The 23,007-nt window shown below is 49.1% G+C and overlaps 1 protein-coding gene across 1 annotated transcript in view; it reads right to left on the bottom strand.

Moving 5' to 3' along the window:
* EPHA10 (EPH receptor A10) overlaps positions 1–23,007 on the bottom strand; it is a 108,499-nt gene that overhangs the window by 37,028 nt on the left and 48,464 nt on the right. The window contains exons 4-5 of the mRNA XM_077837880.1: positions 14,897–15,052; positions 13,304–13,645 (exon numbers count right to left, since the gene is read on the bottom strand). Coding sequence (XP_077694006.1) covers positions 13,304–13,645; positions 14,897–15,052 — 498 coding nt within the window. The remainder of the gene's footprint in view (positions 1–13,303; positions 13,646–14,896; positions 15,053–23,007) is intronic.

The following is a 23,007-nucleotide window of genomic DNA, read 5'->3' as shown; positions in this document are numbered from 1 at the left end:
TGAATTATTCATGTTGACTGGCTCCTGGTCCTTTCAGCCTCTACTTAAAAGCTGGCACAGGCCAGACCAGCCTCAACATGTGCCACCAGCAAAAGCAAGCCAGGGAGCTGCTGTTTGTACGCGCGTGCTCTCTCTTTGCACAGGTCACCTGTCATTTGCTTCTAATCTGACTAGACGTTGTTATTTGACATTTTAAGAACAAATTCTCCAAGTAAATACACAAGGTCTGCGCACTGACCTTTAGGAGGATATTGAATTCTCCATATGTAAAGAGGGTGGAGCAAATTCACTCCAGCAATGGGGAAAGAGGATAACAAAGGTTATTAATGTTTCAGAACATAGTGACAGACCATGCAGAAGAGGCCTAGTTCCCTGGGTGGGAGCAGCATGAACGAATGCAGAGGTTGGAATCCTTCTCAAGGCCCAGAATGAAAAGGGACCATTTGGGACTTTCACAGACACCAGGGTCAGCTTCATCATTCCCACAGCTCAACGGAGACCTGAAACAGAGGATGACCTATTACTGAAGCCAAACATCTGGCTCATCCTGAGCCCTCAAGTTCTGGCAACTCTTTTTCCGACATGATAGCCCCTGTGTAGTGCTGGGGAGGGAGGGGGAGGATTCTGCTGTGTTTGAAATTAATGACCCAATTTCAGAGTAGCAACCGTGTTAGTCTATATTGGCAAAAAGAAAAGGAGGACTTGTGGCACCTTAGAGACTAACCAATTTATTTGAGCATAAGCTTTCGTGAGCTACAGCTCACTTCACCGGATGCCAAATGATGATGCCATCTGATGAAGTGAGCTGTAGCTCACGAAAGCTCATGCTCAAATAAATGTGTTAGTCTCTAAGGTGCCACAAGTCCTCCTGTTCTTTTTGCGAAAGACCCAATGACAGCATGAAGCCGGAGAAGCAGACCTGTGACAGCTCTGCAGGTGGATGTCCAGGTGTGGTCTGAAGCTGCATTTGCCAGTGTGCCTGCATTTGCCATTGCTGCTAACTCTACATCCTGTATGGTCTGTCCGGCAGTTACAACAGGCAGAGGACAACTCTTAGATTCCGTCTAATTCCTGCAACGTGAGTCTTGCTGGCGTGGCCTTTGCACCAGAGTCTCTGGTGTGGAGCTGTATTTGAAAACTTCAGGTGTCAGCAATTAAAGGGTCCCATCCCACCAAAGACACTAAAAGCTATGGTTACAGGAACAACAGGAATGGCACGAAGCCTGCTGCCCCCATGTGGTAGTTCAGAGAACAATAGTTAATATGACAGGATTACTGCCGGTTCTGCACTTCCTTTTACCGCATCTTGCAAATTACACCTGGCTACCATTTCCCTCAGAGCCATTTTCTGTGATGGCAAAAATTCAAGTGCAATATTTGCTAAGGGATGAGGATGGGAGGGAGAAACTATTTTTACCTGCAAAGAATCTTTCAACAAGAGAGAAAAAACAGAAATATTCTAGGTGAAACCATGATAGTTTTTTGCCAGCCTTGCAAAGACAAAGACACACACACACAGTTTCAGCTGTAGTAACTGGAACAGCTGGAAAAATGCCCGCCTCCACCATGTTTAGTGGCTACTGCATGCCTGTAGTATTTTTAGAGCGACAAGGAGGGTGAGGTAATCACTTTTATTGGCCCAACTTCTGTTGATGAGAGAGACAAGCTTTACACCTACACAGAGCTCTCCTTCAGCTCTGGGAAAGGTACTCACAGCTAAATACAAGGTCAAACAGATACTTTAGCATAAGAAGTTAGCACAGATTGTAAGGGACCATCACTGTCAAACGGCCGTTAACCTATAGTCAGAGGACAAATATCTTTGTGCTTTGTAAGAGGTCAAGTTTTGTTGGCTTCTGGAGAGCAGCCTGCTCTTTGATCGTCATTGTTGCTCTCCTAACTTGTGCAGGGGGCCTAGGGCCTGGGCCTTTTTAGCTTTGCGTAATTTAAATACCCTCCACATCCAGTTCTGCTCCTGGGCCTTCTGCTTCCCAACAAGCTGGGGAAAGTCACATTGTTTTTGTTAACGATCAGAGCCACCCACACAATTCCACCTCTGTATCGCCTCCAGTCACTGCTGCGGCTCACAAACCCTATTCATTGCTAATCATACGTAGGTTTTTTTCTGGTAACTCCATGATCTGCTGCAGACCTGTATGCAAGACTTCTTCGTTCGTGCCATATGCTAGATACCAACTACAAAGTAAAGCCCCAGATGCATTAAAAAGGAATTAAAAAATCATACAGCTATAGAGTAATTCATGTTGTGAATAAAATGTTTCTTATTAATATTTTAAACTCCCTAACATTGCCTCTATTCTGAAAAGCAAACATTAAATTATTCACCATTCTGCCTGATTTTATAAACTCCATCTCACTGTGCGTGGCTTTGTTCCTCTTAATTAACAAACCAGCCAGCAGAAAAGGCATAAAAATAGGTGTACTCACTGCAGCCATCTGCTGAGAAAACAACTGCATCTGAAATATGGATTCTAGCAGGAGATGTCTAGTGATGTCCTAAATACCTGGGGAGGGCTCCTGCCTCCTGTCCACCCAGGAGACCTGAGGGAGGGTGGGATCCACATTCATTGAAATGTGTCTCTCCAATCCATTCTCCAGGGGGATGGGAGAGAGAGGCTTTGCAAAGACATTAAGTCTCCTCTCCATGCATATGGGCAACTCTTGTGGTGCTACTGGGAGTGGAAGCGGAGGCTCAGAAAGGAGAGAATAGGGAAACAGAGGAGATCTGTGGGGATGCCAGACAAATCCCCCTCTCTTCATCGTAATCAGAGAGGCAAACTAGTCTGCATCCTGGGGAAGGTGCCACATGGCAGAAGAGCGAGCTTTGGGATCTCTCTTCCAAGTTCACCAAGTCATCGTTATTCTGAGAGAGAAGCTTTCATTTTCCAGCTCAATTTCTTCCCATAGGCATCCTATGTCCTTTAATGTGGCATTAATTTAGCATCTTTCCCTGTAAACTGTGGGCATCATGCAAGTCCCCCAGAGCAGGGAAATATCAGGTTTTTTATTCTGCATGGAACAAAGGTCTAAGCCAATCAACTCCAAGATGAACATGCTTGCAAAGGTTTGTAACGTGACTTGAGGCAAATGCAGCCAGAGACTGCCCAGGGCAACCCCAAGGAAACAAAGTTGAAATCAGTTAGTAACATGAGGTCTAAACCACTGCTGCTTTAAACGCTCCCACCCACCCACCAAGAGGGCATCATGTCAGCAGACTTAAAGAACACTTCACTAACATAAAATCTATAGGAGAAAGCAGCTCTGTCTGGGGCTGCCCAATTTATAATTCCAAGAATTCTGCGGGGCAGAGACAGGACACATTGCTTTAATAGGGCAGTAAAAGAGATTCCCTCCTCCCCACTCTCCTTCCCCCCAAGGTATTTATCATTATAAATTCAATGAGATGTTGGGAAAGGCTGACATAGCCTAAGTGGCTAATGTGCAAGACATTAATTCTCTTGAAACTGAAAAAATTCAGAGCCAGGAGGATTCCGTTTTTCTGGGTAATGCCGTTTCAGGTGGTCTGTGTCTACACTGCAATTAAACACCTGTGGCTGGGCTGGCCCACGTCAGCGGACGTCAGCTCGGGGTGCACAGCTGTAAAATGGCAGTGTAGGCGTTCAGGCTCGGGCTCAGGCTGGAGTCTGGCCTCTGGGACCCTCCCCCATCACAGGGTCCTGCACGTGTAAACCACAATTTTACCACCCTGCAGCCCAAGTCAGCTAACATGTACCAGCCGTGGGTGGTTAATTGCAGCGTAGACGCACCCTTCATTTTAAACCTAACTACTTACGTGCAGCTATTGCTGGGGTTTAATGGCCAGAGATGGATAATAGACCTCAGTGCCTAAACTCCTCTCCACCTCGGGCCAGCTTCCTCGCACAGCATGCTGGCAGTAGATATGAGATCAGGCATCCCAGTTTATACACAGAGTTGGCGAGGATTTGGGTGTAACAGAGCATGAGCCATCGTGTTATTAGAGCATAAGCTTTCGTGAGCTACAGCTCACTTCATCAGATGCTGTAGCTCACGAAAGCTTATGCTCTAATAAATTGGTTAGTCTCTAAGGTGCCACTAGTCCTCCTTTTCTTTTTGCAAATACAGACTAACACGGCTGCTACTCTGAAACGTGTTATTAGAGAAGTTCAGCAAGTAGTCCCTGAAAATCCTGCCCCATTTGGGTCAGTATCAAAAATCCCAGAAACAAAAGGAAGAATTTTCAGACCGGGAAAGCACACGAACAGTTATTGTTGGACTCTCAGGGGAGCTTCCCAGGAAAGCACAGATGGGAAATTAATGGTGTTTACGGTATCTGTGCAAAAGAACTTTTAACGTGTGATTTAATGGATAAGGAATTGAGAGGGGCCCTTCAGGAAAGCTTTAGAGGATAATATTATTCTCCACAGACATTTCTGTCTGTCTCTGTTGCCATTTGGCATGCAGGGAGAACACATGTAATAAGCACAAGTCAAGCTACACACTCCAAGTTATCACACTGGGGGGAGGGAGGGGAGAGGTATGGGACAGAGCCCTAGCCCAAAGGGACAGAGCTCAGGACCCCCAGGAGTCAAAGCTACGAAGCAAACCACATCCAGCCTGCAACCAAAGTCACACTCCAAAACCATCCAAAGAAATTAGCGTGAGGGTTCCAAAGCGAAGGCAGGAAGGGAAGAGAACGAATGCTGGAGCTAACATTGTGGAAAGGCAGCTGATCTCTCTGAACTTGGACAGAGCCCAACAGCCACAGAGACATGCCAAAGAAAAGACGGCTTGGGGATGTGTGATGCTGGGAACTATTCATTCCTATCTTGTGAACTGCTTTACAAAAATCAGCATTCAGCCATTGCACACTCTGATTGTGTTCAGCAGCCATAAGAGAGGCAAGACAAAGCCTGAATGACAACAGGGACACACAGCAGAAGTTTAAGCCACAAACACTAATTCACACCTGTTAATTTGTGTGAATTGGCTGCAGAGAACTCCAGGCTGTGACATTAAATGAACTCTGAAAAGAGCCATAAATCTAGTGCTTAGTGTCCCTGAAAGGCACTGCACTGACTCTCCTGCCCTGGTAGTTTGCCCAGTTATGCACACAGACCAGATATCGGGGCAGAAGAAGTGGATTTACCAGGAATAACCCCACTTCTCACTCCATAGGGTATTTGAAAATCAAACACACAGAGCCTGGGAGCAGGGGGACTGACTTCAGTGAGAACTGAGTGCTCAGCAAACAAGCGCTTGACAGACGCAAGCACCTTGGGAGATGGGGTAATCATGCTGACCAGTTTTACAGATGGGGATGGTGAGGCACAGACAGGGGAATTCACACAGGAAACCTGTGGCAGAGCCAGAAATAGAACCCAGGAGTCCTGACTTCTTTTCCCACCATAGGAGACAGCATTCCCTCCAGAAGATCCAGAGCGTGATGCTAGCACTCAAAGGCATGGCTTGTGTTGGACTAGTACGAACAAAGCCCTGGAATTTGTTTTAATGTATTTAGAAAAGCTGCCCATTAAACGCACGTACCCAGCAGCAATGACCAGTGCAGGTATGTGAGGAGCACCTGGGAGCCAGGACTGAACTGCAGCTTTGGGCAGGGCAGCTCAGCTGAGTCAGCTGGCTAGAAGCCAAGGCCTGTTGGGAATTCTGCAGGTAACCGCGGCTCCCCTTTATTTGCTGAGCTGCTGCTGTAACGCGGGCTGTGCCCAGCTCCTGCTTGGTACCTAATGGTTCTCCCTGTACTGGTAAGAACGAGGACATTTGAATTTCCTTGTTAACAAGTGTCACTTTGAGTAGTTATTGGCTGGTGAAGATAGAGCACTGTAAAATTTATAGTTCAAAACCTCAGGTTTACTCAAATCCAGGAGGGAGTTTCCCCCATTAATACAGTCCAGCTGCATCTCCTGCCGCTGTTGGCACATCCAGATGAAGCGTGACAAAGGGGAGCATGTGGCCAGCCCCGTGCCGGTTCAGAGGGAGTCTGAAATCAGCGAGGAAACGCCGAGGGAGCGTGCACTAGGACTGACGCCAGCACTTGGAGATGCCAGCACTTGCCTGCTGGAGGCTAGAGATAAGTGGGGAGAAGGTCAGGGAACCGAGCAAAATAATTCACACGTTCCACAGAACAGCCTGTCTGGGGTAATGAACTGTTCCCTCGGCCAACTGAGCACTGCACAGGACAGTTCGTGCCACGAGGAACTTGCCATCTAAGCTGTAAATGAAGCTCCATGCATTTCATTGGGAAGCTCTTTCAAAATAGACACTAAAAACCAAGGTCCTCTCTCCTCTGAGCAGATAGGAAAGAGCCCCAGGGGTGTTTCTGCAGGAGACTGACCTAGTATGTCCTCAACTTGTGCAATAGGCCAGGAGAAGTCTGGTTACCCGGTTACCACCCTGTCCAGGCAGGGTGGTCAGGAGCATGCCAGCCACGTGTGGCCACATAAAGTTTCCCTGCCAGGCCCTAATTGGGCACAAATCACATCCCCACAGACACAGAAATTAGAGTGTATTTCAGCAATGGCCGCACTATTAATTTGCAACAAATTTAAAAAAGACAGAACCCAATCCCTGCCGGGAATGTAAAGGACCTTGTCCTACAGTGTACATTTGCATGGTTAATGCACTCCTCCCCGCAGGTAAGCAGCTCCATTCTCTCTTTAAACACTTTTACTTAGCCCCATGCTGGGCCAGATTAGAAAAAACACAGTATTAATTTTGCCTCCTGTGGACTAAATTGCATCTGCAGACACAATGGAGAAGTGTTAATGAAACCTCTTGTGAACACTGAAGGGGCGGGAAGTGGTTAGAGCTGAAAGCTTTAGTCAAAGCTATATTTACAGGAACAGGGACCTGGCAGCGAAATAAGACCTGGTTTCTTTTTTTAAGTTTTCCTCTGAATCTGTATATCCGCAGCTGGAGCTTTGCTGCTGCAGATCTCCTCCCCTGAAGCTGCCACGTCCCAGCCATGAACAAGGTCTCCTCTGCTTCTGCATCTTCCAGTTGGTTCTGGCTTCTCTCTTTCCACACTTCTCTGCTCCCACAGAGCAGGTCCACACTGCGCTATCATGGGAAATCAGAGCAGCTTTGGCAGTTCAGGACACAGCTGGAGATGCGCCTGTTCTGAGTCCCCGACAACCCTAACTTACAGGGCTCATGCCAAAAAGAGAACACCCCTTCCTTAGCTCAGTGAGCCTCCTACACGTGCATCTGTGCTCGGATAGTAACTGAAGCAATGTAGAGGAGGACTTGTGGCACCTTAGAGACTAACAAATTTATTTGAGCATAAGCTTTCGTGAGCTACAGCTCACTTCAGCAATGTAGGAAGCCTGAGGCCCTTTGCTTCTTTCCAGGCCCACAGTCAGGATGCTCTTCACCTGTGAAGCAGACTAGCTGAGGCCTGGAATGGTCCGAAAGCTCTGGGCTTGCTGAGGCACCCGACAAGGGAACAAGAGACGGGGATGCTCAGGCTCAACCTTCTCACAGGTGCTCCAGGAACCTAGAAGGGTCTCATAACTCTGCAGCAACTGAGACGTGAAAGAGCTTCTCAGCGCTGCCGCCACCGACAACTCTGTGACCCCAGTGCGGCCGCCACTGCTGCTGGTTTTGTACCCGAGGGTCCCCAGCCATACGGTGGATTCCTCACATGTGCTAAGCATGCTGCCTTGAAAGGCCTCCTGCCTCTCACTGTCTCCAGACTCAGAGCCAGAGCGTGCCGCACAGGTACCCAGGCTCTAAGGCAGAACACCCAGAAAGGAGGCAGGTGGGAGGCCAGAGGGAAAGCTGGACTTAAAGGACACTAGCTCATTCCCTCCCCCACCCCCTTACAGCCTCCCTGTGCCTGGCTCAGTCCAACACACGTCTCCGAAGTCTCTGCTGCTCTGAAATAGCGGGAGTTCAGAGATTCTCGGACCCAGTCTCTTAAGAACAGCTCAGAGTGACGAACTATAGTCCCAAAACCCTGGTTACTGCTCTTTTCTATTGCACCTCGACCAAGACCAGTGCACATTCAGGATCCGACCAGTAGTTTAAAAGCCCTTGTAAAAGAAACAGTTCTCCCCAGGCAGGCAGGAGCGAATATAAACAGCCCCGGAGCTCTCCTCTGGTCGCTGTCTTTCCCTTATGTAAGGGATGTTCCACTGGCAGCACAGGGAAGCACATCCCTCCCCACAAAGGGAGCTGCTTGGAAGATGCATGTTTGCAGAGAACCCCAGGTGTGAACTTCATTCCTACCCATATCACCAGGACAGAGTTCGCAGAATGGGCTCATGCTCTGCAGTGCATTAATAGCCCACTTTAACTGGGGGCACAGAGCTGCTCTCCTGCGGGAACATCAAGGCTCACAGAAAATTGCAAGTGACAGCTTGTTAAACAAAGCGGAGGCCCAGAGCACTGTGACTGCAATGCCCAGGGTTTGGATTGCACATTCAAAATGAGTTTTGCTGCTCTTCCCGTCTGACCACCCCAGAGCAGAGCGCACACACAGGTGCAGGGATTTCACCAAGGAAGGTTGGTCTTTTATCTTGCAGGAATGTTGCAGGCAAGTCAGACTTGTAAGCCACCTTGGTGTGGGAAGGTGCCCTCCTTTCCTTCTTGGTTGGTGGGCACAAGTTAATTACCACAGTCATTTTTTACACAACATATCAAAACAGAGGAATTGGGTCTCCTGCAATTCAGCACAACCCCCAAAAGACCAAACACAAAAAGAACAAAATCAACCATTCCAATCTAGCAATTCCATGGATTCCCACCACCTAGATAAAAGTCCGTTTCAGCACAAATGGTGCAGGAGTCTCAGCTGGTTAGCTAATTTCTGTATTGCCAGCTGCATCTGGAATCTCAGCGGCTTGACAAGAGACACGGATCTGGGATAGTTTACGAGATTACTTCTGCCATATTCTTTGTCTGGATTTCAGTTTCTTTAGGAGTCATGGATTTGTTAAGCAGTTTGCGAGAACCACGCAGGATTCCCATTAACCAAGGAGAAGGGACATGTTACATACACACACCTGGGGCGTATGATAATCTGACTTGTGTTGCCACTTGCTTCTCTCTCACTAGAGGAGGATGGATCTTGCAGAATAGTTGCTGTCCTAGCTTTGTCTTAGTCTCATCCTGCAGGACATAATAGCTCAGGATACAGATTCTGAGAGCACCTGTCTCCCGACCGCCCTCTGCTGGGAGACCTTTGTGGGAGCTCCTCTAGCGCAGTGGTTCTCAACCAGGGGGACACATACCCTTGGGGGTACAAAGAGGTCTTCTAGGGGGTACATCAACTCATCCAGATATTTGCCTCGCTTTACAACAGGCCACATAATAAGCACTAGCGAAGTCAGTACAAACTAAAGTTTCATACAGACAATGACGTTTATACTGCTCTATATACTGTACGCTGAAAAGTACAAGATTTATACTCCAGTTGATTTATTGTATAATTATATGGTAAAAATGAGAAAGTCAGCCATTGTTCAGTACCAGTGTGCTTGGGACACTTTTGTATTTTTATGTCTGATTTTGTAAGCAAGTTGCTTTTAAGTGAGGTGAAACTTGGGGGTACACAAGACAAATCAGACCCTGAAAGGGGTACAGTCGTCTGGAAAGGTTGAGAGCCCCTGCTTTAGAGAAACTTCTCTCTGTTTCTCATCCCTCTCAGCCAACAGATTCACCCAGTCCCTGTGTCTAATACACTCTGGTTCTGGAAACTTGCAAATCAGCCCTCTTGTCCTTCCCCACTTGTCAGCTGTGACCAGTGTTGGCTTCCCACCTGTGGATAAGTCAAAGCAACACGGAAACACATTCTGCCTGCTTGCTGCCAAACCAGGAAAGAGTCTTTTTCCAATGGCAGCAAGAATCTGTCAGACAGTGACCTGTGAGTGGCTCAAACACACCTTCCTCCCACCCTCGCCTCTCCGAGAGCTCCCCTAACAAGCTCTCCTGCAGCCACAGCATTTCCCTGGGGGCTAATCTGACTTTTTCTACTTTTGAATCAAGCCATCTGACTGCCTGACATGGACCTACGGGGTTAACATGAGCTCAGGCACTAAAAGCTTTTTACCAAGCTAGGACCCTCCACTGGTCAGAAGAGGTCTCCTGTACGGAAGGATGGGTCCATGTTGGCCTTGCACAGTCACAGAAATGACTGAGTGAGGAAAGGAAAAGCAGCTACGTGAGCAAAAACATTTGATCAAACAGTGGGGAAATTATTCATAACAAGATCAAAGTTTAATCTCTCAAGATTAAATTGTTGGCCAATTCCTATGGAGAGGGACATGGAGATGGCTCATCTCCATTAACTGTAGCTGGGGAATGGATTTTCATGCAAATTAACAACAACAGAGGGAGAGACAAGGACACAACAAGCCATCACCGGCTTGCCTTGAGGAGGTTTAAATCATGGAGAGGGACCTGCAGAAATATAACGGGATTGGAGCAATGAGAACAAGCCCCTCTCCACCAGGGAAGGGCTCTGGCATGCAGACAGAAAGGCTCCTCAGTTCTGCTCAGGTCAGGAAATTAAAGGTGTGAGCCCCTAGGGAGAAGGAAGACATTTACAATGGGAAATTGTGCCCTGAAACGTGGCCTGGAGAAAACAATGTAACCAATAATTCTAACGCTCTCCTAGTCCTATGGGACAGCCAGCTGCTGAATCACTCTCTGTTAAGGAGTTTCACGTGGCTGGGTTGCAAGAACTGAAGACACTTTTGTGATCCATAAATTCAGACTGTAACTTAATCATGCAATGGACTCTCAGCTCCATGGAGCTCAGAACCTCATTGTCAGAATAGCCTTGTGTAGCTTTGAAATAGCACAGTACAAGGAGAGCTAAGGGCTCTGCAGACAGAGCTGGATTAACTCTCCTGTGGGCCCAGGGCTATTAGATTATGTGGGGCCCCTGTCTACAAGTCTTTTTCCGAATTTAAAACAAAACGATCACAATTATGGCATTGAGGCTATTAACGCTATACTAAACTTGCCTTTTAATTAACATAAAGCCGTTCTGTGGTTATATTTCAGTCTTAAAACATGTAGAATATAGTTAAGTTAATGCAAAATAGCCTACGTCTTACCTTAGAACAGCTGTTATATTAGTTTCTTTTTGGAAGGGAGTTTGGTGCAGGAGGGATTCTGACCTGGTGCAGGGGGTTGGGGTGCAGGAGGGGATGCGGGGTCTGGAGGGAGTTTGGATCTGGGGCAGGGGCTTGGGGTGCAGGAGAGGGTGCGGGGTCTTATCACAGGTGGCTCCCGACCGGCAGCACAGCATGGCTCAGGCAGGCTGGCTGCTACCACAGCTCTACACCGCTCCCGGAAACGGCCGGGTGGCATGCCCCTGGTGGGAAGGGGACAGCGTGTCTCCGTGAGCTGCCTGAGCCCACAAGTGCCTCCCCCACAGCTCCCACTGGCCGGTTCCCTGGGAGCAGGGGCAGCACGTGGAGCTGCCTTCCTGCCCCAACCAGGGGCCACAGAGATGTGCCAGCAGCCGGCTGTTTCCAGGAGCAGCGTGAGGCCACGGCATGCAGGCAGCCTGCCTGAGCCCTGCTGCGCCAGGGCCCCCCTTAGCCTGCGGCCCTGGGCTGCAGCCCCTAAAGCCCCTGCATTAATCCAGCCCTGTCTGTAGCAGAGGAACGACTGGCCATCTTCACTGCTGAGCAATGGGCTTTTCTAAACCCTGCAAGCTTCTGTTCTCTGTATTCTAGCAATGAAAACCCAGCCCGAGCGTCACAGAACTGCCTTCATCTCTTCCCATCTATCTGCCTAGGCGCTGGTACGGTCCTCATCACTGCTGTAGTATCTGTGTGACTCTGAGTATCCAGCGGACGGGGTGAAGGTGAGAGGCCCCGGGTGGAGGTGGGGGCCGGCATTGTCAAGTCCTCACGCTGGGGAAATCCACTGGCCGAGCTGTACGTGAGCAATCACCATGGCAATCACATCCTCCCAGCAGCCAAAGCTATGTTAAAACCAGCTCAGGCGTGTCAACCCCTCCGGCTCGCTCAGCCATCTTTGAAAAACTCCTAGCAGATCATGAGAGCAGGTAGACAAATGAGAGGATCTCTGGCTTCCTGGTAAAGGTGCCAGGAAATGGACTAGGACAGGAACATGACCAGCACATTTGGGAATACAGGGACCTGTGAAGTGACTACTCAGCCCTGTGCACTGTATCCCCCAGCCCAGTGCTCTCAGTGAGTGCTTACGGGTCAGCAGTTCTTTCAGAGACAATGGAAACTGCTGCTCCCTCAGCTAGCACCAGCCCAGACCCTGACAGCTCGGCACGGAGCACGGGCTGTGGTGCTGGACAGGCCATTTCCAGGGGCAAATGGTCTCATGTTACTGGGGAGACAACATCCAACCAGGCATTCCCAGGAGCTCTGCCAAGGAACGTCACGTCCCAGCACTATGACCTCAGAGCATGTCTGGGATTCCAGAAACAGCTGCTCTCGATCACACACCTGCATATCAGGCCCAGTGGTTCCTGTATGTCACTTGCTTCAAGAGGAGCATATTGGCCCAGCAGTGAAAGTGACCCACGCCCCTTCTGTAAAGATGGGCGCTGCAGCGTGCTAACCTGACTGTTCCTCCCCGGGGGTCCCGGGGCTCAGAGCTGCAGAGTTGCTCAGAAAACCTTGGGCTTTCCAGGAGAGCACTACATTAACAAAAATGGTAGGAACTCCAAGCCAACTAACTTCATTCCATGCCACTGCCATGCTGGACAATACTCCACAGTCAGCTGCATGCCTCGCTGGCCAGAGTGGCACTGCATGTTGTCAGGCAGCTCCCATTAGAGTCAGCAGAAAGCTGGGGGAGTCACTGAAGCGGACGGGAGACAGCGTGGTGTCCTAGCGCTGTCTAGCAGGCTGAGCCGTCCCCTTCCTGTAACCCCTTTAGGTGGGCTCTGTTTTGCTTAGCCCTTAAAGGGGCAAGGCATTGCTGGTTTCACTAGTTACTTGTATTAAAGAACAGCTACCTACAGAGCCCTGCCCAGCTTTATAGTTTATTTCCAGCTCTGCGTGTCCAGCCATCCCACCAGCTGTTGGGTGCAGCTCATAGAAACTGAGGGGAGTTAAAGCCAGTGGCTGTGGGCTTTGCAACCAAGGGCTAAGACTGGAACCTTATTCGTAGTGCAAGTGGGCTGGGGGAGGTTCATTCGCTGGACTTGGGTGGGGGGCACTCTCTACAGCACTCCCTTTTTACCCCTTCAGGATTCTTGCATCACAAAGGGCACGTTTCAGAAGCTCACAGGAAGGAGCAGAGGGGGAGTAAAGCAGCAAGTGCAGCCAGGGGTGGCCCGTACCTGTGAAACTGGTGGAGATGTTCACTTCCACGTACTGCGGCTTTGACAAGTCACTGAAATCAGAGACGCCATTGACAGCTGCCACACGGATAGTGTAGTTAACATGTGGTAGCAAGTTCACCAGGGTAACGGTCCTGTCCACCAATCCCGTCTGCTGGGGCACAAAGCCAACGCTGCTGCCACACTGCTCGCATTGCCGCCGGAGAGCCACCGAGCAGCGGTCACACAGGAGGTTATAGGTGACGTCGGTCCGGCCGCCCAAGTCTGCTGGTGCGCTCCATTCCAGAACCAGCGTGGACTGCTTCAGGCTGTAGATGAGGTTCCTTGGAGCAGACGGGGGACCTGCAAGCAGAAGAGTGAGCGTTTCACTGCCTGGGCACTGGGTGCAGCCACCAGCAGCACCAGTGCAGGACCATCACAGATAACACCACGCTGGCCCTGCACTGGAACGCAGGGGGAATTACAGAACGGCAGAGGCAAAGCTGGATCCAAGAGAGCCTGGCAATGGTAACGCCATCCAGTCACACCAGGGGTCCCGCAGCCTCGCCCACGTGCAATATGTGCTGGAGGTGCAGCACGGAGAGTGTCCACGCTGAAGCAACGTTGTAAAGAAAGCGATGAACAAGGCAGCATGGGATTGATGATCAGTCTCCTGCAGTCTGAGTGTATGTCTACACAGTGCAGAGGAAGGTGTGCTCTTAACTCAGGTTAGCTAATCTGCATTAGCGGACTCAGGCTAACATAGCAGTGAAGACACAGCAGCTTGTCTTTTAACTTGCATTAGCAGCTTAAATGAAAGCCTGTAGGGAAGCATGGGGTTGAACTCAAGCTGCTAACTGGAGTTAAAAGCCAAGACGCCGTAACTTTGCTATTTTAACCCCGATTAAGGACACACCCGTTCTTGCAGTGCCCACATACCCTTAGTGTCTGATACCTGCCGACACTTTACACATGCCAGCTACTCACACTGCTCCAAGCTTTGCTGGGTTCCCACCGTGAAATAGCTTAGAGCCAAGCCATCTGGCTCTGCAGAGAGGCCAAGAATAAGACACATCTCACTCGTGCTAGCTGTCAGTCAAACCACGAAGTCTGCTTCTTATTATATAAGCAATTCTAAAGTGCCCATCACCGTAGTATCTATTAATCAAATTTAATTAACTTGATGCCATTTAATTAAAAACGTGTGCCAGGCTAGACTGTGTCTATACAAGCTTGCCCCAGTTTTATTGGGGTAATGCCTGCCGTCCTTACTGGCGTGTTTATAGCCTCAGATTTCAGGCCTTGTAACCTCCGACTATGAGCTCCCTGTGGTAGGGCCTGGCTCTTCCTATCTGTTTGGAAAGCACCTAGCTCCTTGTGGGTGCTACTGAAATACCCGGAATAATGCCCAGTGATGCTAATGCCCTGGGACACAGCTACCGAGGGCAAGCGGCTCTGCCTGGGTGCTGGTGGCCTAGATGCTGGGGGGGTGGGGGGGCAGCTCCTTGGCCTGCCATGGGCCTGGCCAGCCCCATGCACATGCGGCAGATCTGGCTGGCTCCTCTCTCTCCCTTCCAGTTACCGAACCACGGATGTTGCTTGAGAGAGACGTACGGGTGCAGGAGGCAGATGGCGGGTCTGATGGGGACCGGGAGTAGTTCTTCTGACACGTGCAGAACGTGGAGGCTTCTCGATGTGTGAAGCTGTGCTCGGGGCAAGGAGAGCAGAGAGGGAGTCGGGGGGATAGCTTATAAAATCCAGTAGGGCAAGCTGTGAAGAGACAGACAGACTGTTATGGCAAGCCGAGTTCTGGCAGCGCAAGCAAACAGAGCGGTTGTTAGTGACCAGCCTTTCCCAGTTCCTGAGGCCCCCTTTGCTTTGGGTCTCAGTGTTCAGAAATCTATCTGCAGAGTCAAGGAAAGAGTTGGGCAATTGCCAGATTTTAGCGACAGCAGGTTGGAGAGGCATGAGGAGAGCAATGGGGGGGCAGGAAGGGGGCTCTCAGCAAAGACAAGGAGGAGGGGGCTGCAGGATGAGGCAGACAATGAATAATGCATGGCCCAGGGTTTTACGAGTCAGGAGGGACAGGGAAAGTTCCAGGGATGACACAGACACAGCAGTAGGATTTAGTGACAGTCTGAATGGGAGGGAGGTACTCAGCCCTGGTCTACACTAGGACTTTAGGTCAAATTTAGCAGCGTTAAATCGATGTAAACCTGTACCCGTCCACACGATGAAGCCCTTTATTTTGACTTAAAGGGCTCTTAAAATCGATTTCCGTACTCCACCCCTGACAAGTGGATTAGCGCTTAAATCGGCCTTGCCGGGTCGAATTTGGGGTACTGTGGACACGATTCAACGGTATTGGCCTCCGGGAGCTATCCCAGAGTGCTCCATTGTGACCGCTCTGGACAGCACTCTCAACTCAGATGCACGATTGTTTGCCGTTGCTCTGATGCAGGGAGGGGCAACTGAGGACACAGCTTACAGGGTTGGCTTCAGGGAGCTAAAATCAACAAAGGGGATGGCTTTACATCAAGGAGTATTTCAGGCAGGACTTCACGGAGGGTTCCAATAAGAAATGGTGCACCTAAGTTATTGTTCTTATTGGAACAAGGAGGTTAGTCTGGCCTCTGATTGATACATGGCTAGATTTACCTCGCTGCACCTTCTCTGTGAGTGACTGCAGTGTGACCTAGAGCAATGAGTCCCCTAGACAGGGGAGGGGGGGAAGCAAATGAGTACAAAACAAATCTGGTCTATTTCTTGTTTTGATCCACTCCATCTATCTTTTACATCTTTGGCTGGCAGCAGATGGTGCAGAAGGACTGCATGCCATCCACATCTCATGGCTGCTCGGCAGAAGATGGTGCAATATGACTGCTATCCATCCTCATCTCTTGCCTGCCCGGCAGAAGATGGTACAGTACGACTGCTAGCAATCCGTATCGCCTGCCTGCTCACCATAAGATGGTTCAACAGGACTGACTGCAGGACTAAAGAGAATGACCTGGTCAAGTCACTCCAAATTTAGTCCCTGTGCCCATGTCTGCCCAGGCGCTCCTGGCCAACGTGGCCAGGAGCATCCCGGACATGATGATGACGGCTAATAGTCATATTGCACCGTCTGCTGCCAGAAGGCAATGGGTTGCTGCTACTGTGTAGCAATGCAGTACCGTGTCTGCCAGCACCCAGGAGACATACGGTGACGGTTAGCTGAGCGGGCTCCATGCTTGCCGTGGTATGGCGTCTGCACAGGTAACTCAGGAAAAAAAGGCGCGAAACGATTGTCTGCCCTTGCTTTCACGGAGGGAGGGAGGGAACGGGGGCCTGACGATATGTACCCAGAACCACCCGCGACACTGTTTTAGCCCCATCAGGCATTGGGATCTCAACCCAGAATTCCAATGGGCAGCAGAGACTGCGGGAACTGTGGGATAGCTACCCACAGTGCAACGCTCCGGAAGTCGACTCTAGCCTCGGTACTGTGGAAGCACTCCGCCGAGTTAATGCACTTAGAGCATTTTCTGTGGGGACACACACACTCGAATATATAAAACCGATTTCTAAAAAAACGACTTCTATAAATTCGACCTAATTCCATAGTGTAGACATACCCTGAAAAAGGGAAGAGCCAACGATGACAACTAGAGCATTTACACTAAGGCCCCTTCACACTGCCAGAGTGGTGTAAAGAGACTCATTGTAAATGAGAATCAAGTCACAAAGCTGCACGCCTGGGCAAATAGGAGGAGTATGGCTCTATCAACACAGGAGATGGATTGTGGGTGGTGAGGTGGTATAATATAGTCATCGATACTGAATGATAAGAATATAAACTTATCACCTAATAAACTTTACAAACAACTTTTGGTTCCCATGTATTCTCTGTAAATTACCTTTGAGGTTCAACTAAACAAGGAAGTAGTTTCAATGGTGACCCTGAAAGCATTTGGGACGAGAGAAGCCTGAAAACAAATGCGTGAGAGTCATGGAGGGATCAGCCAGACAGACTTGGATATATGCGCTTTCCTGCGTTGCTTATGGAGCAGGAGCTCCAGTCGGGACCCCTTTGCTATGTTGGGCAGCTCCTGTGTCTGTTGCGGGAGCTACCTCCAGCTGAGCCAATAGGGGCTGCGATGAGATTGACTCAGCTGGAGTTCAAGCCGAACATGTGAGCAGAACATAACTTTCGGCACCACGCTTTGCTTGGCTTCTCCTTCCTCTCATTTGTGAGGTGCTGCTGTCTGCTATGCCTGCATCAGCTTCCTGAATATTTAAACTTAATCACTTTTAAATTTCCTAGCTGCACAGTCCCACAAAACACCCCTATCTTATCGTTGTTAAGGAGTTCACTGCTGAGATTGTTCCTTTTACAAGAGATTATTCCAGGGCACTCCATGGAGTTCATTAATTTTTTACTGTGATAGAATACTGGCAGCTACAATTGTAATCTTAGGACAAAGTACCAGAGATACAGCATCAGCTGTGGATGACATTTATTCATAGGGCAATGGAATGCTCAGGCAACACGTAAAGTGAAAGGCAGATTTTCATCTATTGCAAAGTATTTTTAGAATTCACATCGCCCTGGAAGTCAAATCGAAGTGGGGCATGAAGCATCTTATTAATCCTTCCTCTTCCTTGAGAGCAAAGTTCAGCTGACCATTCTCTGTGCTGCCTGGAGTCTGGCACAGGTATGGATTGCTGGCTGGCAGAGTTGTGGTCTAACACGCAACTGAGAGAAATTTTTCTTTTTTAAATGTTACATAAACAGCCTTTCAGGAATTGCCCCAAACCCACATTTTTAAGTCCTGATCCCTGCAATGTCCTGTCTCAGTTCTAGGTACATGTGCACCCAGGGAAGAGGAGAAGCATGCTCAGTAGCCATAGACTTTTAGTGTCGAATCAGAGCACATGTCCGTGAGACCTCCTCCAAGAGTGCTTTACCCAATACCAGCCAAGCAAACCAAGAGCATCAGGGGAAAGAATGGAGCAGACTCTGCCAACAAGCTTCCCAAATGTGTCCAGTAACAACAACAAAATGCTGTCACAGCTTAGACTGCAAGTCCTGCTCAGCACGGGAGAGACTTCCAGCTCTGCACTTTCCCAAGACTAATGTGCCACGTTCCCAGAGGTCTGTAACTCTTCTTTTTCGCGCGGTAAGAGACATCTTCTCTTAAGCTGCCGGCAGAAACGGAAGCATTGCATAAAGTCAGTATTGCAGGCACTGCAATGAGCTGCTGCCCGTTCTCAGCTCTGTACAGCAGAGGAGCTTTGCTGCAGTGGGTACCGATAGCATCTTGTGCAGCGTTCAACCTTAAAATGAGGATTGTTTCCCTATTTGTAAAAGGACAGTGAATCCGCTCTTCTCTCTGAAAACCCAAATTAAATAGGATTCTTGCACAACGTTACAGCCATGCAAAAAACTAACAACTGCCTGGCCGTTGTCAACATTACTTCTGTATGGGATGCAAGCCAAGTCTCCTAAGCCTGGTCAGGTCAGAATTCTCGGAAGCAAAAATAGAGCGATCGGGAGAAATCTTGTCACTGAAGCAGCTGATCTCTCCTTGTCGGCCTTCCTGGCACTCACCAGAATGCTGGGGAAGCTGCAGGATGATACACTGAAATAGGGAACCAGGGTCTGCAGCATGCAGTTGCCTACAACTGCCTCCCCAGATCTCCATGCCTTGCCCAAGTCATAACTAACCACAGGCCCTTAATCATGGTGAGGAAGCCAAACTAGGACTCAGAGAATACAAATATTAGTGTCCTTTGGATCCTGCTCTTATTCTCTTAGCTTGGGTCCATTTAAGAGAGCACAATAGTGTATATTTTTGGCAGTCTTTCTTTTAAGCAAACCTTGCAAAAAGCTCAAGCCCAGCGTTTTCCCCTCTACCAGATTTGTCCTTTCCTGTTTGTTCACTTCTTGCTGCAAGAGAATGGTGCTCGATTTGCAAGGAGGCAACGTTCCTGTGGGATTTGCCATGATGATGAAGAATTTCCTTGAATGTCCCCTTGTTGTGTTAGGGAGAACAAAATCCCCCAGTCTCCTATCTACTCCAGACCATTCGATATGCCATAGACTTTTCTCACATCCCCTCTTGTCTCCTTTCTAAGGAAAACCACCCCAAACTTTTCAATGTCTCTTTCTAGAAGAATTTTTCCAGACCACCTAACCATTTCTGGAATGCTTCTCCAATCTTCTCCCATGCCCCAAATTCTGCCCTATCCTTTCGGAAAGGGGGGGGGACTAATGATGCACAAAGTATTTCACATGAGGACACACCATTGATTTACATAATGGCACCCCAATTTTTATTGTCGTCTGCACCCCACTCCTGGGCCTCCAGGTGCTTCCACAATATAAATGTTAAATAATGGTAATGACCCAAAAATGTAGCATTCTATGACCAAACTTGTGGTGCCAAGCACACCAAACTGCCTGCCTCCCTCCTAGTCCCATCACTGATGCTCATGCAAGCAACCTCGCTTACCATGCATTCTTTACAGCAAGTGCACTTGTTCCCATCTTGTTAAAACACTGTGTGCGCTCAAAATAGTAGCAAAACAAGCATCATTGATTTGTGCTGTAGGTTGGCAGATAGATAACCTGGCAGATGCACCCGTGGGAAGGTTCCCTCTTACATACACAGCTGCTGCATTTCAGTGGAGGGAGGAGTGGAGATGGTTCTATCAAAGGAAGAAAGTGACATCAACTTTCATGCCTGACCTTTTCTGGAAGGAGAGCAGGTGCTAGTAGGGATGCAGCATTCAGATGCACAAGGCAAAGCTGCTCAGATTATGGTAGGACATCTGTGTCTTCCCCTGCCCAACAGAACTGCCATATCCTCTCTGTTTCACAGCACACTATAGTAACTGAGAGCCTCAAACAAATTAATTTATCCTCCGTTTCCTTGCAAGGTAGGAAAGTATTAACCACGTTTTAAAGATAGGGAAATGGAGGTACAGATCACATGACTGGCTGAAGGTCACACAGGAAGAATGGCAGAACCAGGAATTGAACCCAGGTCTTGAGTCCCACTCCCGTGTCTGCACAACAAGACCAGGCCCCTAAAACAGAGACTGATCTAGACCCACAGATGGGATTCCAGCTCTTCCACGCAAGTACTGTAGTGTGAGATAGTGACTTAGACACAAGCAACATGAAGCCATTGACAGTGCACACAAAGCTACACCCCATAGCCCTTAGGCCGGGCAAGTGAAGACTGCTCTGCAGTGGTACCTATGGTAACCGGGGCTCTGTGACCTGCAGCATGAGAACCACCCTCCCCCCAGGTCTCCAGGGGGACACAGACACACTCGAAGGCCAAGGCTCTGCACTGTGTCCCATCATGACCTGGCTGAGTGATGGAGTCCAGTTGGCATAGGGATTTAATTTGATGCCAACATAGCATCTGAGATGGAAATTGTAAGTGTCCTGCAGCCTAATGGCTAACAATGCAAGTGCAGTTCTCAGCTACTGTCAGTGTCTGCCGCCCACATTCCCGTCCGCAGCTCACAATCCGATCGGGACAGACGTCAGCGCAGAGCAGCTCTTCTCAGGATGGAATTGTATTGGCAGTAACACAGCTCCCAGGGGAAAGACAGTTCTCTACAAGAACGGGAGGCCGGGCTGGGATAGTGCTAGTGGCATCTTATAACTCGGCCAAGAGTTTAAAGAGATTCAGTCGCAGCCACTCTCACTAAGGGGGAAAATCTACAGCCAGTTTTCTGTTGCCGTCTTGCTATAAGAACCATGGAGACACGGCTAGGTCTAAATAAGTAGAAACTCACCAGGAGTAAGTAATAGCGGAGGCTGTGATCCTGCTGCTGCAGTGGTTCTCAACCTGTTTACCATCAGGGACCACATAAGTGGACCACAACATGTTATGGGGGCTGCATCCAATACGACCCGTATGGTCCTGAGGATGTCACATGGGCTGCAGCTTTCTGCTGATTGGGCCGCAGGTTGAGAACCACTGTGCTGTTGGGTTCACTGAGTTAAATTGTACACAAAGGTCTGTTGTGGAAGTAAATTTTATTTGCATAGAGGGGTCCTGGTCAGAAATCCTCCTGTTCTGCTCGGATTCCACAGCCACTTGCTTGTTACAGCGGTCACATTTAGATGTTTGCAGCTTTATTACACTGGTAAAGTCAGAACCCCTCCTTGATGGGGCTTGGCTAGCTGGAGTGGAGCCATACACCTCCCCTCCTCTCCCAGGTTCACACTGGGCGTCTGCAGCTGCTGCTTCTGCATTATGAAGAGCCAGCCAAAGTGCTTTGTAAATTATGCAATGGTATTTAATCAGACGAACGTGAGCATGAGCATGTTAAAACCCACTAAAACTGACCCAGCAAATCAGTAGAGTCCAGTGAAAATCAATAATCCATTCTCTGTGGCCTTATCATTCACCTGACTAACTGAAATATGCTTATCGTTTTGCAAAGAGGAGTGGGGCAGAGACCTGAGTAAATATTGCATCTTAGCATAAAATAAAGAGGATGAGCACAGAGGGGAGATTAAATACAAGGCGGAAGCCACTTCCTGTTCTGGATGTAGGAATGAAGCCTAATGCTAATACTAAAACGAGAACAAACTCTTCTATATGCTTCCTCTCCGCCCCGACAGCCGTGGTACATGTCTCCTCCTCCATACCTTCCTTCAAAAGGGGTAGGTTGATATTGTAGAGAAAAGGTGAGGGACCTGCAAATGAAAATCAGGAATTGCTCCAGCAGGCAGCAGGGCTGGGAGAGGGCTCCCCTTCTGCGTGAATTTCAGGACAAGCACTTTGAAGATCACAACTGTCTGCTGCCCAGGGCGCGGGGTTGGGTTTCTTAGCCCACCTGCATGATGCCACTGCTTATAAAAACCAAGAGCTTCTCCTGTGGCTTGTGCTAGTAGCTCTTTCCTTGAAACTGGGAGCGAAGCCTCTGGCCACTACCCCCCGCCCAGGATGCCGTGCTGCCTTGTGTGTTGTCTAGTCAAAATCTGGAACTCCCCATATTGAATATGAGCTTCATCTTTCCAAGCCGCAGGATAAAGGAGGATGTTCTGAACATTTCCTCCATGGAGCCGTTTTCAGATGTAATCACACTGAGGTGGCCTTTGTGAGGGGAGCTCCGTCTCCTTGCAAGGCCGATGCTCTAGCGACACTTTAAAACATTTGTAAAAGGCTAAATGGTTGTGGATACTGTCAGGCCTCGGAACCTCACAAAACAGCATCATGCAGCCAATCCAGCCCTCGGACAGTAGAGACATTCTCTGTGGAAACGGAAAGCACTGATTTCATGGCAAGGTCAATCCAGAATAATAAGAGAAGACCTAAGAAATGAAGTCAGTTATGTCAATCTCTCCCATCAGCAATAACAGCGAAACACGCTCTGCCCTCATCAAAAAATAACTGACCGTGCTGCGCAAACTCCCAGGACACACCCCAGCCTGGAGGGGGCAGCTTGCATTTCACCTGGCAGGAGCCACAAGATTCATGTCACAGAAGTTCTTAGGAGACCTCCGCAGGAGGGAGAGCAGCATGGTGAAGGCAGGAGGGATCTGACTGAAAGGAAGTTTAGCTACTTTAGCTCACAGGATGTCAAATTATTTGTGAAGTTCCAAATTTCAGTGCAGCTGCCAGCCTTCCGCACCCCCCAGGAAGCTGTCGGAGCAAGAGTGTTGAGGTATTCCCCCTCCCTCCCCCCACCCACTGCATTAGCAGGGCTCCAGT

Source organism: Eretmochelys imbricata, chromosome 19 (assembly GCF_965152235.1).
Source record: "Eretmochelys imbricata isolate rEreImb1 chromosome 19, rEreImb1.hap1, whole genome shotgun sequence".
In the NCBI taxonomy this organism is placed as follows: Eukaryota; Metazoa; Chordata; order Testudines; family Cheloniidae; genus Eretmochelys; species Eretmochelys imbricata.
The sequence above is the reverse complement of the archived record's forward strand: the minus strand, read 5'-3'. Positions and strand labels throughout refer to the sequence as shown.